The sequence below is a fragment of the Mustela putorius genome, unplaced genomic scaffold (genome assembly GCF_011764305.1).
Source record: "Mustela putorius furo isolate JIRA1106 unplaced genomic scaffold, ASM1176430v1.1 tig00004007_pilon_pilon_pilon, whole genome shotgun sequence".
Taxonomy (NCBI): Eukaryota; Metazoa; Chordata; class Mammalia; order Carnivora; family Mustelidae; genus Mustela; species Mustela putorius.
Window position 1 is genome coordinate 7,079,824 of NW_025422145.1, and position 13,880 is coordinate 7,093,703.

At 55.8% G+C, this 13,880-nt stretch overlaps 1 protein-coding gene across 1 annotated transcript in view; it reads left to right on the top strand.

Moving 5' to 3' along the window:
- The first annotated feature begins 230 nt into the window (after window positions 1-230).
- Window positions 231-13,880, top strand: part of TEKT5 (tektin 5) — a 36,184-nt gene continuing 22,534 nt past the window's right edge. The window contains exons 1-5 of the mRNA XM_004750384.3: window positions 231-884; window positions 3,632-3,715; window positions 4,350-4,420; window positions 8,682-8,825; window positions 12,862-13,084. Of these exons, the coding sequence (XP_004750441.1) occupies window positions 309-884; window positions 3,632-3,715; window positions 4,350-4,420; window positions 8,682-8,825; window positions 12,862-13,084 (1,098 nt within the window). The 5' untranslated portion in view covers window positions 231-308. The remainder of the gene's footprint in view (window positions 885-3,631; window positions 3,716-4,349; window positions 4,421-8,681; window positions 8,826-12,861; window positions 13,085-13,880) is intronic.

Below are 13,880 nucleotides of genomic sequence, written 5' to 3' on the forward strand. Positions count from 1 at the left end.
CAGAGTTAGGTGTGAAAGGCCGATTTGATTCTTAGGGAAAAGTGGATCAAGGCCATTTCTTGCTCCCCCAATTCTGTGGCTGGAGAAACTCACCTTCACTTTGTCTTTTGGCATGGGTTTTAATCGGGACAATATGGCCCTAGCTGGCCCGAAACAAGCCGGGGCCCCAATAAAGCCCTGCTCCTTCAGGCTTTATGACAACAGTGCCGAGTCATAGAGGTCCGGCCCATCCCTAAGAGAAGATCCTTCCCCATCCTGCCATGCCTCGGCCCCTCAGAGTTTTGCCCAAGGGCAACTGATGGGGGAGGATGGAGTTTCTGGGAACCAGTCAGACGGCCAGTTACTGCGGCCCCAAGAAAGCCTGTGGCTTCAGTGCGCTGCCCCCGGCTGTGCCCGCCCCAGTGGTCCAGGAATGTTACCAGCCATATTACCTGCCTGGGTACCGCTACCTCAACTCATGGAGACCCAGCCTCTTTTACAAGATCTCCAACGCACAGACCTGCATGGATGAGGGGGCCACGAGCCGCAGCCCCCTGAGGCCGCCCACCATCCTGCCGGCACTCCGCTCTGCCCTCTTCTGCCGCTACACCCCCCACGACTGGGACAGGTCCAACGAGCTGCAGGTGCGCGGGGCCGAGGCCTCTCGGCTGTGGGCCAGCCGGCTGACCGGCGACTCCATGCGGCTCATGCAGGACAAGGACCAGCTGACGCGCCAGATGCAGGAGGGGACCAGCCGGAACCTGGGCCAGAGGCTGTCGGACATCGGCTTCTGGAAGTCCGAGCTGGGCTACGAGCTGGAGAGGCTTCTGAAAGAGAACCACAGCTTGGACACGGTCAAGAGGCGGCTGGAGTGTGCTGCCGAGGAGCTCGACTGTCCCCTGCAGGTGAACTGGGGAGGGAGGGGGTGTGGCAGCGGCCAGGAGGGCAGCCTTGGGCGCTCTGCTCCTCCCCAGTGAAGGTCAAGGCCCTGGGAACTTCGCATCATCTTCCGTTGTCAGTTCCTGCAGCCCAGGATTATCCCAGTCAGATCAGGTTTCCTCAGCCCGAATCGGTTTTCCTTTTCTCTTTGGGGTTGCATCCAAACGGCAGAGGTTTTGTCCAGACTTTCTGCACGTGCCTGTGTGCGTGTGTGGGCGCATGCACGCGGGCTGCTGGGTAAAGAATAGACTTAGAAGAATTGCTGTATTTTTCTCCATGGCCCTTAACACCTGCTAACGTGCTCTCTAACTTGCACATCTATTTAGTTACCATTTCGCTCCCTGAGCTAGAATCTAAGTGCCGCAAGGGTGGGGATTTTTGTCTACTGTCGCCAGCGTCTTCCAGACTGATCTGCAGCTGTGCTGGGCAGCCCGTCTGTGTCCGCCCTCCGGGAGCCGTGTCTATGCCGACCGCCTGCCGTCCGGGCCAGTGTTCTGAATGTCTCCCCAGCCTAGCACAGTGCGTGGCACGCAGGAGGCTCTCAGTAAATGTTTGCTGCTGAGTAGATGAGCCCGTATCTGAATGTGGACATTCTCAACGCTCCTTGGTCTCCCATTGTATCCCGGATCAGTTAGGTTTGACTTTGGTGGCACGTAAGGGACCCCTGTTACGTGCAGCTCAGTCAAGGCTCAGCCAAGTCATGAGGAAAATTCCAGAAGGAAACAGAGTGGACGACTGCAGCCTTCACCCGATGCCGGAGGGGGGACCCAGGCGCCCGTCTTTCTGCTCTGCCGTCCTCAGCTTGTGGCTTTTGTCCTACTGCTCGTGGGGAGATTTCCTATCTCCTGTTGCAGGCTCCTACTTGCAAGGAACATTTTGATCTTCTCATTTGAGGCAGGAAGATAGGGGCCGGGCAAAGGGCCCCGTGTCCCCACTGTGTCAGGGTATGTCAGTTTCCTGGAAGGGCACATCCTGTGTTTCCATTCCTAGCCCATTGCTAAAACTCTCCCAGGCTCTGTGGCAGCAGAGGAGTCTGGGCGAGTGAGTGGTTTTCCTGGGGTTCCCCGGAGTGGGCCTCGGATATGGAACTGGCTTATCTGCCTTGCGCCGTGGGAGCTGATCTGGGTCACACGGACGATGTTGGGCTGCCCCGCTGGAGCAGGTGGGGACTTGGGACCTCCTCCCTGGATGCCACCGGCAGCCGTCTCTGGGCCATGTCCCTGGTGTGGGGACATCTAGAGGAGAGGTCCCGCCTCCAGATCCCCCAGGAGACATGTTACGGGTTCCCCCCTACCCCATTATGGGGACTTCTGCTGTGTCCCTCAGCCCCCAGGTTTCTCCCCCGAGAGGAGAGTGGGCAGGGGGACCCGAGACAACACTCGAAACCTAGTGCAGTCCTCTCCTGCTCGCCTCGATCCTCCAGCCTACCTGGGAAACCCGGCTCTGCCTGCTCGCTGGCGGCTTCTCTGGCCCCCCACATGGCTTGGGGGGGACCAGAGGTCTCTCTGCCCCCCTTCTTCCTGTCTGCAGGGCTGCCCCCCTTCTCCCTGCCCTCCCCACTCCTGCCCTCCTCCCACACATCTTCCAGCCCCCGGTGGGGGTGGTGGGGGAGTTGGTATTTTAAATATTAAACTGGATCTCCATGCTCCCTCACTAAAACCCCCCTCAGTGCACCCTGTTAACATCCAGATTTTCCTTGTCACCAGCTCCAGCTCCTGCACAGCCCAGGCCCCTCTCACGGCTCCAGCTTCCCCTTCTCCAGCTCCAGGGGTTTCCTGTCGGCTCCTCCTCCTCCTCTCTCTCAGGGCCTTTGCACCTGCTGTCCCTCTCCCTGGCACCTTGTTCCCATTCGTCTCTGCTGCTTCCGATAATTCAGGTCTTGGTCTCTCGCCTCCTTAGGGAGGTCCTTCCTGGCCAAGCCCCCACCAGTTGCTTCCCCCTTCCACCTGCCTCACCCTTACTCTTTGCACCCCTTTGCACCCAAGTCCTGCTCACAGTCAGAAACGATTGCTTCTCTTTGTGTGTTTATTTGTGTGTGTTCTCGCCTGTCTTAGATCCCCGTTATCCCAGGGACCCTCTGATCAGTTGACTGTGGTATCCCTAGCACCCCTCCCAGCACCAAGATGGGGGCGCTCCCCTGCTGCTTTCTCCCTTCTGCTGCTCTTTGTGCCGTCACCGGCCCGTGGCCTAATCACGTGCCTTTCTCAGCTTCTCGGTTCAGGAGCTCCCCTGAGCGGACACTTCTCCCTGTCCTCTGTTCCACGCTGCTCACGGGTCCCCTGACCATTGCAAGGTGCATGGCTGTGTGACAGGGTCACCTGAGTCTCACTTGGCCCTGGGCACTTTCCGAAGCCCCACCCCCACTCCATTTACAGATCTTCAAAAAGGCGTTTTCACATATATTCATAAGAAATAATTCGTTGACCATATCGGGAGTGTTTCACACGTGTCCGGCCGACTTAATCCACGCAGCAAACCTCTGCAGTATGCCCCAGTATTCTACCCATCGGCAGTCTTGGCATTCCGGGGTCCCCACGGAGGGAAAAGGGGAGGAGGAAGCCCACTCACGGGCACAGTGACGAGGCCACACGGGCGCCATCCAGGTTGCCTGGGGGATAAAGCCGATCCCAGCAAAGATGGATGGGAGTCGCCTGCGGTCAGACTCTGCCTACAGGCGCAGGGAAAACATGCTGTTTCCCACTGCTCCCTACAGGTGGCTCTGGAGTGTCTGTACCATCGAGAGAAAAGGATCGGGATCGACTTGGTCCATGACAATGTGGAGAAAAACCTTATCCAGGTAAGAGGCCTCCTGGGTCTGCCCAGCCCCCTGGGGGTGGTGGTGGGGGGGGGTGGCAGCTGGTCACAGAGGTTTCTGAGCTCCTCCCAGGAGCAGAAGCCACGTGTCACCCCATGCAGAGTCAGGGCTCGGAAAGCATTGTGTGTGTGGGGGGGGGGCTACACTATGTGGAGAACAGGCAGAAGGGAAGTCGTGGGACCCTCAGCATCTCACCGTCATAGGCATAATAACAACAATAAAAGCCAGTGTCCATGGAGCGCCTAATGTATGTCACGCACTGCACTGTTTCACACCCGTTCTTGAATATAGCGATAACACAGTCTACAGATGAGCTCTTGGCACATAGTAGGGCAAGTGTACAATTTAGGAAGAAGGAAGAAGAAAGAAAATAAGATGGAGAATGTGGAGCCCCCGCCGCTGACCCTTACCCGTCCGGCCTGGGGACGGGGGGGCGGGGGTTGGGTGGAGATGAGGCAGGAGATGGACTCCCTCCCTGACATTGCACAGGGCAGGGGCGGGGGGAGGAGGGGGTCAAGAGTGGGCGGTGAGAGGTAGGGGTAGGGTCACTCACCTGGGAGGCCAGGTGTGGTGACTTTCTAAGGAGCATGGCTCTTTTTGACCTTTTTCATTGCAGGAAGTAGATTTGCTAAAATGTTGCCAAGAACAGATGAGAAAACTAGCTCAAAGAATTGATATCCAGATGCGGTAAGAGCGGCTTCCTCTCCCCTTTCTCGGGGTCTGATTTGGGTCTCCCCAGTTTCCGGGGGGCAAGCAGATGGGCTGTCCGTCTCTTGGCGGTTCTTTCGGTCAGTGGTGTGCCAGCAAGTGCTAACAACCAGCTCTCCGGGGAAGACAATGAGATCTTATTTGCAGCATCAGTCGAGGTCAATGGGGATCTTGTTTTCCCGGGGCACACCGGGGCACACCGTCGGTCTTTATGACCCCAGCCCTTCCCTGGCTATACTCGTTCGCACACAGGGCCTCTGCAAAAGCCATGGGCCTCGCTGATTTTCCTCTGAGGCTGGGGCTTCCCCGTGGGAGTTCCGACCTTGGGGAGATGGCAGAGAACAGCTGACATCAGGCATCAAAGGGAGGGGCCAGCGCATCTCCAGAGAGGGGCTGGTGGATGCCTTGAGCCCGGAGTCTTCAAAAGCAATCAGCCTTTTGTTCTTGGAAGATGACCTAACCGGTATCAGGACAAGCCAGGAGGCTCCCTGCCTAATTAGAGGGAGGCCCGAGTTTTATGGGGCTTGAGGCCCCTAGCTAAGCCCTTGGCCCTCACGTCCCCTGGAGATAGCCTGCCCTCCAGAGGCTGGGGCTGGCCATGGCCTTTAGCTCTCCCAGGGCATGCTGCTCTGTGGGTTCTCCTCCTTTCCTAAGACCCAGAGAGCGAGAGGAGGGCTGGTCACCTCGCCCCAGCTGCCCCTTCTAGCTGCGCAGGGCCTGTGGGTAACCTGGAGGGGATGCTGTGGGGGTTCCGGCATCTCGCAGATAGGCTTTGGCGGCTGGCCGTTCCCCAGGAGGAGCCGTCAGTCTCCTGCCCTCCCAACACCCACAGAGCAGCTCCTCACCTCCCCTGAGGACTGGGCCCAGGGACGGGATCACCCAGGGCCATGTTGAAAAGCTCCCTGAAGGTCTAAGGGTGAGGTCAAGGCCGGCCGCAGGGGTGGAGGTGTTGGAAGGGGCGCACACAGCAGTGGCGTGGGGACAGGTGAATTACCGAACGCAGCGGTGACTTGTGTCATGGGTGTGCCTCTGACCTGATTGCTGACAAGTCCACCTCCCACTTGGACTGTGTGCCTCCTGTTTGTCTACAAGTTAATTTGCTTAAAAAACAAAACAAAACAAAAAACTTTATATACTTGCATTTAAAAAAGAACACTTTAACAAAGAAAGTGCTTTGGGCGGGCCAATGTCTTCACTGTGTTTTTCTTGCCCTTATTTTTATGATCACCTATTTTGGGCAAGAAAGAGAGGTTTTCCATTTGTGGTCGACACGGGGCTATGGCAGAATGTGGTGTGGGGGTGACGGAGGGCTGGGGTTTGGGAACTAGGACAGTTTGAGCCACCAGAGTGAACAGAGTCCCAGACCAGAAATTGGGGAGCTGCACCCTGGAGGGGAAATCATCCCAAGATGGGACTGGGGCGGGCGGGGACCGCTCGGGCAACCCCGGCCATGAAGCAAGATGTGGGAGAGTAAGGAAAGACAGAAAGATGGAGAGGCACAGACACGGAGCAAGAGGAAAAGCAAGGGACATGGGGGACAGCCACCAAGGGGTGGAGGCAGCCAAGGCAGGGAGGGTGGGGGGAGAGAACGAGAGCAGGTGGACAGGCGTCCCTCCCCTTTGCCAGGACAGAGGCTGAGCCATGCTCAGTAGAGGCTGTTTGACCTTGGGCAGTGGCCCACTTTTCTGACGGTGCCCATCGTCTTGCAGGAAGCAGCTCCTGTTGCCAGGGCTCCCTGATGAACTTGGAACCGGCCACAGAGCTTCAGTGTGCCCTTGCCCCCGCGGGGAAGCTCCACCGCTGACCCGGTCCGGTGGCCTCCCTGGCGCTAGGCTGTTGACTCATGGTTTTCTGGGTGAGGCCTCAGGCCTGCATCTGGGCAGAGCTGTGTCCCTACCTCACCAGGAGCACCAGCAAAGCAGAAAATGCTGGGCAGAAGCCATAACAGGGCTTTTCCTCACAGGCCCACAGCGAGGCGAGCCCTGGCACTGGCTGGGCTTTATGTCATGGGCCAAGGAGGGGAGACAGGGGCTGCACCCTCTTTGTCCAGGCTCATTAACAAGGGCCAGGAAGCTGCACCAGCCAGCCAGGGATGCTGAGGTCCTGGGTCCGCTCTAATGCTCTGACCTGTTTCTTTTCTACAGTCTGGTCTTCATGGTCCAGTTCATTAGGCAGGACAGGACCCCATTTCTCCAGGGCTCTGCCAATTCAGAAGGCCCCAGGGGCCTCAGGATGGGTCCTCCTGTCCCAACATGACTCCCTGAGCATTCCCATAGGTGGGGGTCCACCACCAGGATCTACTTCTCTTGCTTCTGGCCTGTTTGAAATCCATCACCAACATCCAGTACTCATATCAGAAAAAAAAAAAAAAAGTGGCAAAATGATGAACAGAGACAGGGGAGAGGGACAGAGAAAGAGACAGGAAGTCCCTAAGACAGAGAGAAACCAAGAAAGATGAGGCAGAAAGAGAAAAAGACACACACACACACACACACACACACACATCCATGTGACATGTGCACCCTTCACTTTAGTTGGTGTGTCTGGACATCAGCTGGTGTAGCGAAGGTCTTTCCCTTCTTTATTCCCTGTCCCCTCGAAGCACTTCAAGATCACATTCCCAGTCGATGCTCATATATCTTTAACACTGACTAATCTTGTTTCAATCAAGACAGAGACAGGAAAGTTCAGGCTTGGAACCTTCTGGAGGCAACAGATTCTAGCTGGGATTCTGTTAGTGTTTAATTAGTATTTATGGGTGAGGTGACCTTTTAATGGAAGGTGCTACTGATGATCCTTTAGAGACCGCGATGTAGATTTTCCCTTTAAAATACACTTATTTATATTTTAAAGGTGATTTTCAAAAAGTAGTAAGTAACTTACAGTGCCGGTACTTTGAGAATATGGCAGCAATCATGAAAGTGGTTCTCCAGGGTCTGGAGTTTGGCACATGGTGGCTTTTAAGTCTAAGCTTTCCAGCCAAGATTCCAGCCCTGCAGGCGCCAAGCACTGTCCCTGTCCACTGTCCTCTGCTCACCTCTGCTCTGCCCCGACTCCGCCCAGTCTCTGATTCCATCCGTCCTGACTCTTCAATCCTTGGTTCCACCCAGCCCCTGACTCCGCCCAGTCCCTGATTCCACCTATCCCTGACTGGCCATTCCTGACTCTTCAATCCCTGGCTCCGCCCAGCCCCTGACTCCACCCAGTCCCTGATTCCACCTATCCCTGACTGGCCATTCTTGACTCTTCAATCCCTGGCTCCGCCCAGCCCCTGACTCCACCCAGTCCCTGATTCCACCTATCCCTGACTGGCCATTCCTGACTCTTCAATCCCTGGCTCCGCCCAGCCCCTGACTCCACCCAGTCCCTGATTCCACCTATCCCTGACTGGCCATTCTTGACTCTTCAATCCCTGGCTCCGCCCAGTCCCTGGCTCCTCGAGCCCCTGATTCTGTCCAGTTCTTGACTCCGCCTAGCTCCTGACTGCGGCCAATCCCCGACTCTGCCCAGGGCATGTTTCAGTACCAGGCTCTGTCCAAAGTAGAATTCACGTCTTCTAAAGCTGGTCAGCCAAGTACAGCTGGAGGGCCAAATCTGGTCCCCCACCTGTTTCTATAAAGATTTATTGGGGGGCGCCTGGGTGGCTCAGTGGGTTAAAGCCTCTGCCTTCGGCTCAGGTCATGATCCCAGGGTCCTGGGATCGAGCCCCACATCGGGCTCTCTGCTCAGCAGAGAGCCTGCTTCCTCCTCTCTCTCTCTCTCTCTGCCTGCCTCTCTGCCTACTTGTGATCTCTGTCTGTCAAATAAATAAATAAAATCTTTAAAAAAATATATATAAAAACAAAGATTTATTGGGACATAGCCACGCCCATTCACTTACATATTATCCAAGACTGTTTTCCTGCATAGTCCAGTAGTTGTAACAGAGACCCTATGACCCACAAAGCCTAAAGTATTTAGTATTTGACCCTTTATGATAAATGTTTGCCTGCTCCTGTTTTGAATGACAACAGATCTGCTTGGATTGGGGGGAAGGGGAAGTGTGGGGAGGTCGTGGGTATGTAGTGGGGGCATCAAAGTGGGAAGAGGACGGAGAAACTACTGGGGGGTAGACAGAGCACCCTGGGGGGAGTCCAGAGACTTGGCTTTGAGCCTGGCTCTGCCCCTCCCTCCCGCATGACCTTGTGCGAGGGACTCCGGGTAGGTGCACCATCACCAGGCAAATCCTTGCACCGCACAGGGATAACCGAGACGCTCAGCACGCTCTGGAGAGGGACCTCGAGGACAAAACCTCGGCCCAGTTTATCGACGAGAAGTGCTTTAACCTGAGGAACACGTCAGACTGCATCAGCTTCTTCCATGGCATGGAGAAAGTCGATGGCACGTGAGTACTGGGCTCTTGGTCCCCATCTCTGGCCAAGCCTGATGGGAGTGAGGGCTTGGGTCTGCTCCTGCCAAGGAGCCATGAAGCCATCACGCACCAGTCAAGTAAGAAACAAAGTGGCTGAGTGAGGGGTCCTCGGTTGCAAGCCACGGAATCCAATTCTAGCTAACTTAAGACAAGAAGGCTGGAAGGCTGTGGGGGAGCCACAGACTTCAGGAGAAGGCTAGAGGGGAAGGTTCTGGCAGCTTGAATGAGCCAGGAAGTGGGAGCTAATCATCTATAGTGTCAGAGCACGGGTGTCTCTTCATTTTGCCCCATTTTGCCCAAGATGAAAATTCCAGCAAGAGGGTACAAGAGGTCGGCTTAGGGAGGGTCGTGCAGCCACCGCCGTGGGGCCAAGGCAGGCCGGGCACCCGGATGGGCAATTCCACTAAACAAATCCACAACAGAATGACTGTAACCAGAAGGAGGAGGGATCCAAGCTCAGCTGGGAGAGCCAACGGGTGGCCGTCAGAGCCGGTAGTGGTTTAAAAGTGGATGCTGGAGCCAGGCTGCCTGGCTTCCCGTTCAGCCTCTACACTCATGCTTGGGGCAAAGTACTTAATCTCTCTGTACCCCCCCCACCGCCTCGTCTGTACTGGAATAAAAATAGTGCCCACCTCCCAGAGTTGCTATGAGTATAAGGAGGTAGGCGTGTGGGGCGCAGAGCACAGAGCCTAGTGTGGGGGAATGACAGCAGCTGAGATGTGTTGAGTGCTTGCCGTGTGACCTCATTTGCTTGTCACAGCAGCTCCGAGGTGGGTGCCTTCTGTGTGCCTGGCTCTGTCACGGACATGTCCCTGTTTCTGGAATTTCAGGCAGAAGGAAGGCATGCTTTCCCAATCCGCAGGCAGGACAAGGCCCAAAACAATGAGGGCCGGACAGAGCGGTGCTCTGGGTACAGGGAGAGGGTGGTATCTATCTTGGTCTCTTTTAAAAAAAAAAGTCGGGGGGTGGGGGTGCCTGGGTGGCTCAGTCAGTTATGTGTCTGCCTTCGGCTCAGAGCATGATCTCAGGGTCCTGGGATCGAGTTCGGCATCAGGGGGCAGGTCCCTGCTCAGCCTTCCGCCTGCTGCTTCCCCTGCTTGTGCTCTCTCTTTCTCTCTGACAAATAAATAAAATCTAAAAAACCAAAACCAAAACCAAAACAACAACAACAAAAAACAACCCAGAAAACTTTTAGCACAATGTAATTGTGCTTCGCACATAGTAGGTGTGCAGGAAGTGTTTGCTGAATAAGCGAACGCATGGAAAGAGGAAAGAAGATAGGGAAGAGAGAGAAGAGAGGAATTTCATGGTGGTCTCCTTGGCCCGAGCCCAGGGCTGCCTCCAACTTGTGGGGCCCCTCCTCTTTCCTGACAAGGCGACACCCCTGGCCCCTGGCTACATAACCAGGACTTCGGGGGCCGCAGCTGCTCATCTGGAGTGGAAGTCTGGAGGGTTCCCTTCCCAAACGGATGCCTCCCTGAAAGCTTGCAGCCAGGGGGCTGGGGAGAGTCAGGACAGGCTGTCAAATTCCCCCGTCCGGGGGCTCGAGCTGGGGAGCAAGTGCTGGGGTGTGTGACTGATCGCTCACCAGCTGTGCTAGCCCAGGGCTCTGGACTGGGCATTTTCTTTTCTTTTCTTTTCTTTTTTTTTTTTTTTTAAGATGTATTTATTTATTTATTTATTTGACAGAGAGAGAGAGAGAGAGAGATCACAAGCAGGCAGAGAGGCAGGCAGAGAGAGAGGAGGAAGCAGGCTCCCTGCCGAGCAGAGAGCCCGATGCGGGACTCGATCCCAGGACCCCGAGATCATGACCCGAGTCGAAGGCAGCGGCTTAACCCACTGAGCCACCCAGGCACCCTGGGCATTTTCTTAAAGCAGGGCCATGTCTAGGCAGGTAAAGGAAACTTGGGAGACTGAACCGCAGGAGCTCTGCCCGCCCAAGTTCTCGCTCCTATGGGTCAGCCGACGGTGTGACCCCTGGCGACAGCAGGTGCCTTTTACCTGATGCTGGCTGAGTGCTGCAGGCACCGCACTTTGCAAACAGCGTCTTGTGACTCCTAAACCCTTATTAAGTGCTCTCTGTTGCCCGATGCCAAGACAGGGTTTCACATTGAGTCCCTCAATAACCCTGGGGTGTCGACACCATTATTATCCCCATTTTACGATGGGGAGACTAAGGCTCAGAGAGTTGAAGCTCCTGAACCAAGCTCACACAGCTGGTGGCAGAGCCACAGTCTGAGCCCATGCTGGACACGGAGCCTGTGTGTTTTATCTTGGCCCCTTCTTTAGAGGACACATGGCCCCCAAAGCACATCCCCCCTACGGAGGCACACCACTTTCCAGTGGACAAGCTGCCTCGGGCTCATTCCCCCAGCCCAGGGAGAGTGTGACAGAGCAGGTTCTTTCCTCTGGGGAGGACAGCTGTCTGCTCCAGGGGAGGTTGGGGCCTTAGAGGTTGCCGCTCCTGACCTTGACGGTGCCCTTTCAGCAGCAGGAGGCACACTCCTGAGTCAGGTGCAGTCTCTCTCTGCTGTCCTTGTGCTTCCCTTCCTGGATGGATGGTGAGTAACTGTGTGACCTTGGCAAAGATGCTTCACCTCTCTGAGCCTCGAGTATTTGTTGTCTGAAAGATCTGATTCAGATCTTTCCTCTCCCATCTCCAGAAGCCCGAGACCCCCATTACTGCTTGATTTTTGAATTCCTGCCAAAGACAGACCAGCCAACCACATATGATGTGTTCTTTTTAAAAATTTCTAGTCACCATGCAATCTAAGTGTGCTTTAAAATGTCTGAAAAGAGACTTCTATTTCAGAAAACCGAATCCCTTTTTTTTTTTTTTTTTTCCCCCACTGCCTGAGAAGAAAGATGTTTTATTTAAGAACTGGAGATTTCCCAGCTAGAAGAGACCTTAAAAAGTTACCCAGGAACTGAAGCCAGATCAGGGAAATGCATGTCCCTCCTCCTCAGAGGCTCCCCAGAGGAGAAGACCCCCCTACCCCAGGCCATGCATCAATTGTGTGGTGCAAAGGGTTACACCCTCGGCCAGGAAGACCATCTTTCCATCTGGTTCCCACTGGGGTTCAACCAAGGCAAGGGGCGCCCATAGGAGGCGGACGGCAGGAGGAGAAGGAGGTTGGGGGTTTCTTCTTGGCCCTCCTCTGGCCCTCAGTGGTGATGGCTTTGCACTTCTGCTAATCCTGGAGCTCCTCAGCACCCTCCGATCCTTTTTCTTTCCTTTTAGGACCCTGACAAGCACATAAAGCCTGCACTCCATCAGCCCATCCTTCCCGGGCTAAAGTTCCTCCTAGCGCATATACCGTGTGTAAATATCTTCTTTCTTTGACATCCGTCTTCCTCTGCCGGAAGCTTAGCCCGGTGAGGACAGGGCTGTTGATGTTCTTGGGCCTGGCTCGATCCCGATGCCTGGAACAATGCTTGGCATGTGGTAGGTGTTCAGAGAACATTCGTTGAATGAGGAATTCGGGGCCATTAGCCTGACCACGTGCTCATTTCTGAACTGAAGGGGCTCTGTGGCCAGCACTGAACCCCAGTGCCTGCTTCCCAGCCTGTCTCTGTGATTCTGGTGGTGGTAGTGAGAGAGCTTTTCAAAGGACCCATTTTCTCCCCTACAACTCACCAAGCACCCTTTGGAAGATTAGTGCTTGCCAGGATGCTGTTGCATGCCCTATAAAATGGGGTGGGGGTGAGGTTAGCCCAGTGGTCCCCAGTGGGGGGCCGTTGTTCCCCGTCTCCCAGGGGACATTTGGCAATGTCTAGAGACATCTTTGGGTTGTCACGACTGGAGGGACGGTACTGCTGGCATCTAGCAGGCAGAGGGGCGCTGCTCAACTTCCTTCAGGGTCCGGGGTGACCCCCCCCAACAGAGAATGGTCCCGACCCAGATGTCAAGAGTGCCGAGGGTGAGACTCTGGATTGGGGATCCTCCAAGGCCTTCTTTCCACCGCCCGATTGCTGTCTTGTGTTAAGCTCATCCCTGTGCCTCCTGCAGGATCTCCGTGCCCGAGACCTGGGCCAAGTTCAGCAATGACAACATCAGGCACTCGCAGAACATGCGGGCCAACTCCATCCGGCTGCGCGAGGAGGCCGAGAACCTCTTCGAGATCTTGTCGGACCAGATGTGGAAGCAGTTTACCCAGACCAACCTGGCCTTCAGCGCCCGCATCTCCGAGGTGACGGACGCCAAGAATAAGCTGCAGACGCAGCTGGCGAAGGTAAGAGAGATGCGCGCGGGGGGCGGGGGGGGGGGGCTCCCGCCCGCTGGGCTGAGTCCTCACCCGCCTCCCAGGGGTCTTGGCTGGCCAAGCTGCCCACGCACCCCTGATGCTGACCCGGTCCTACCATCCCAGATCCAGTAGCCTGTCCTCCCGGAAAGGGGAAGGAGCCGTGGGTGTCACAGGGGGAGTACAGCATCTGGGGTAGATCCTTCCCCTCTCCCCTGATGATGGAACTTGGAGCTCAGCGTGGCTGTCAGCACGGTCCCCCAAGAGGCTGACGGCCCCCAGGGTCCTTCACTCCATACAAGGGCCTTGTGGTGGAATATGACAAGTGAATTTGGGTGCCATTATCAGAGCCCCAGGAAATGGGCCTGAGCAGCTCTCCGTCCACGTCAGCCTCTTTGGAGATGGAATCCTTTTGGCCTTCGAAGGCTTCCACAGCATCAGGGGGGAAGGATTGCCTGATTGTGTCCCTGTCTCCTGCTACTGCAAATCCCCCGTCCTTTCTGCTGCTCCTATGCAAAGGCGATGTGCAGTCTCCCACCTTTGGGGGTGAGGGGGCCTCTCTGCATGGAACTTATCCTCCCGGCTCTGCCTCTGCTCAGTGAGCATGCCCGATGCTTGCTGGCCACCAGGAATGAAAGGAGGGGCCATGCAAACAATCCCCTGGGTCCCTGTCCTCAGGGGACTTGCATTCTGGTGGAGGCTTTGACGTGTGCACACAGGAAGGACTTAGGGATGATAGTCTGATGGGGGAGTGGTGGCAGGGGACGAGCCTTGAACCTGCATTCAG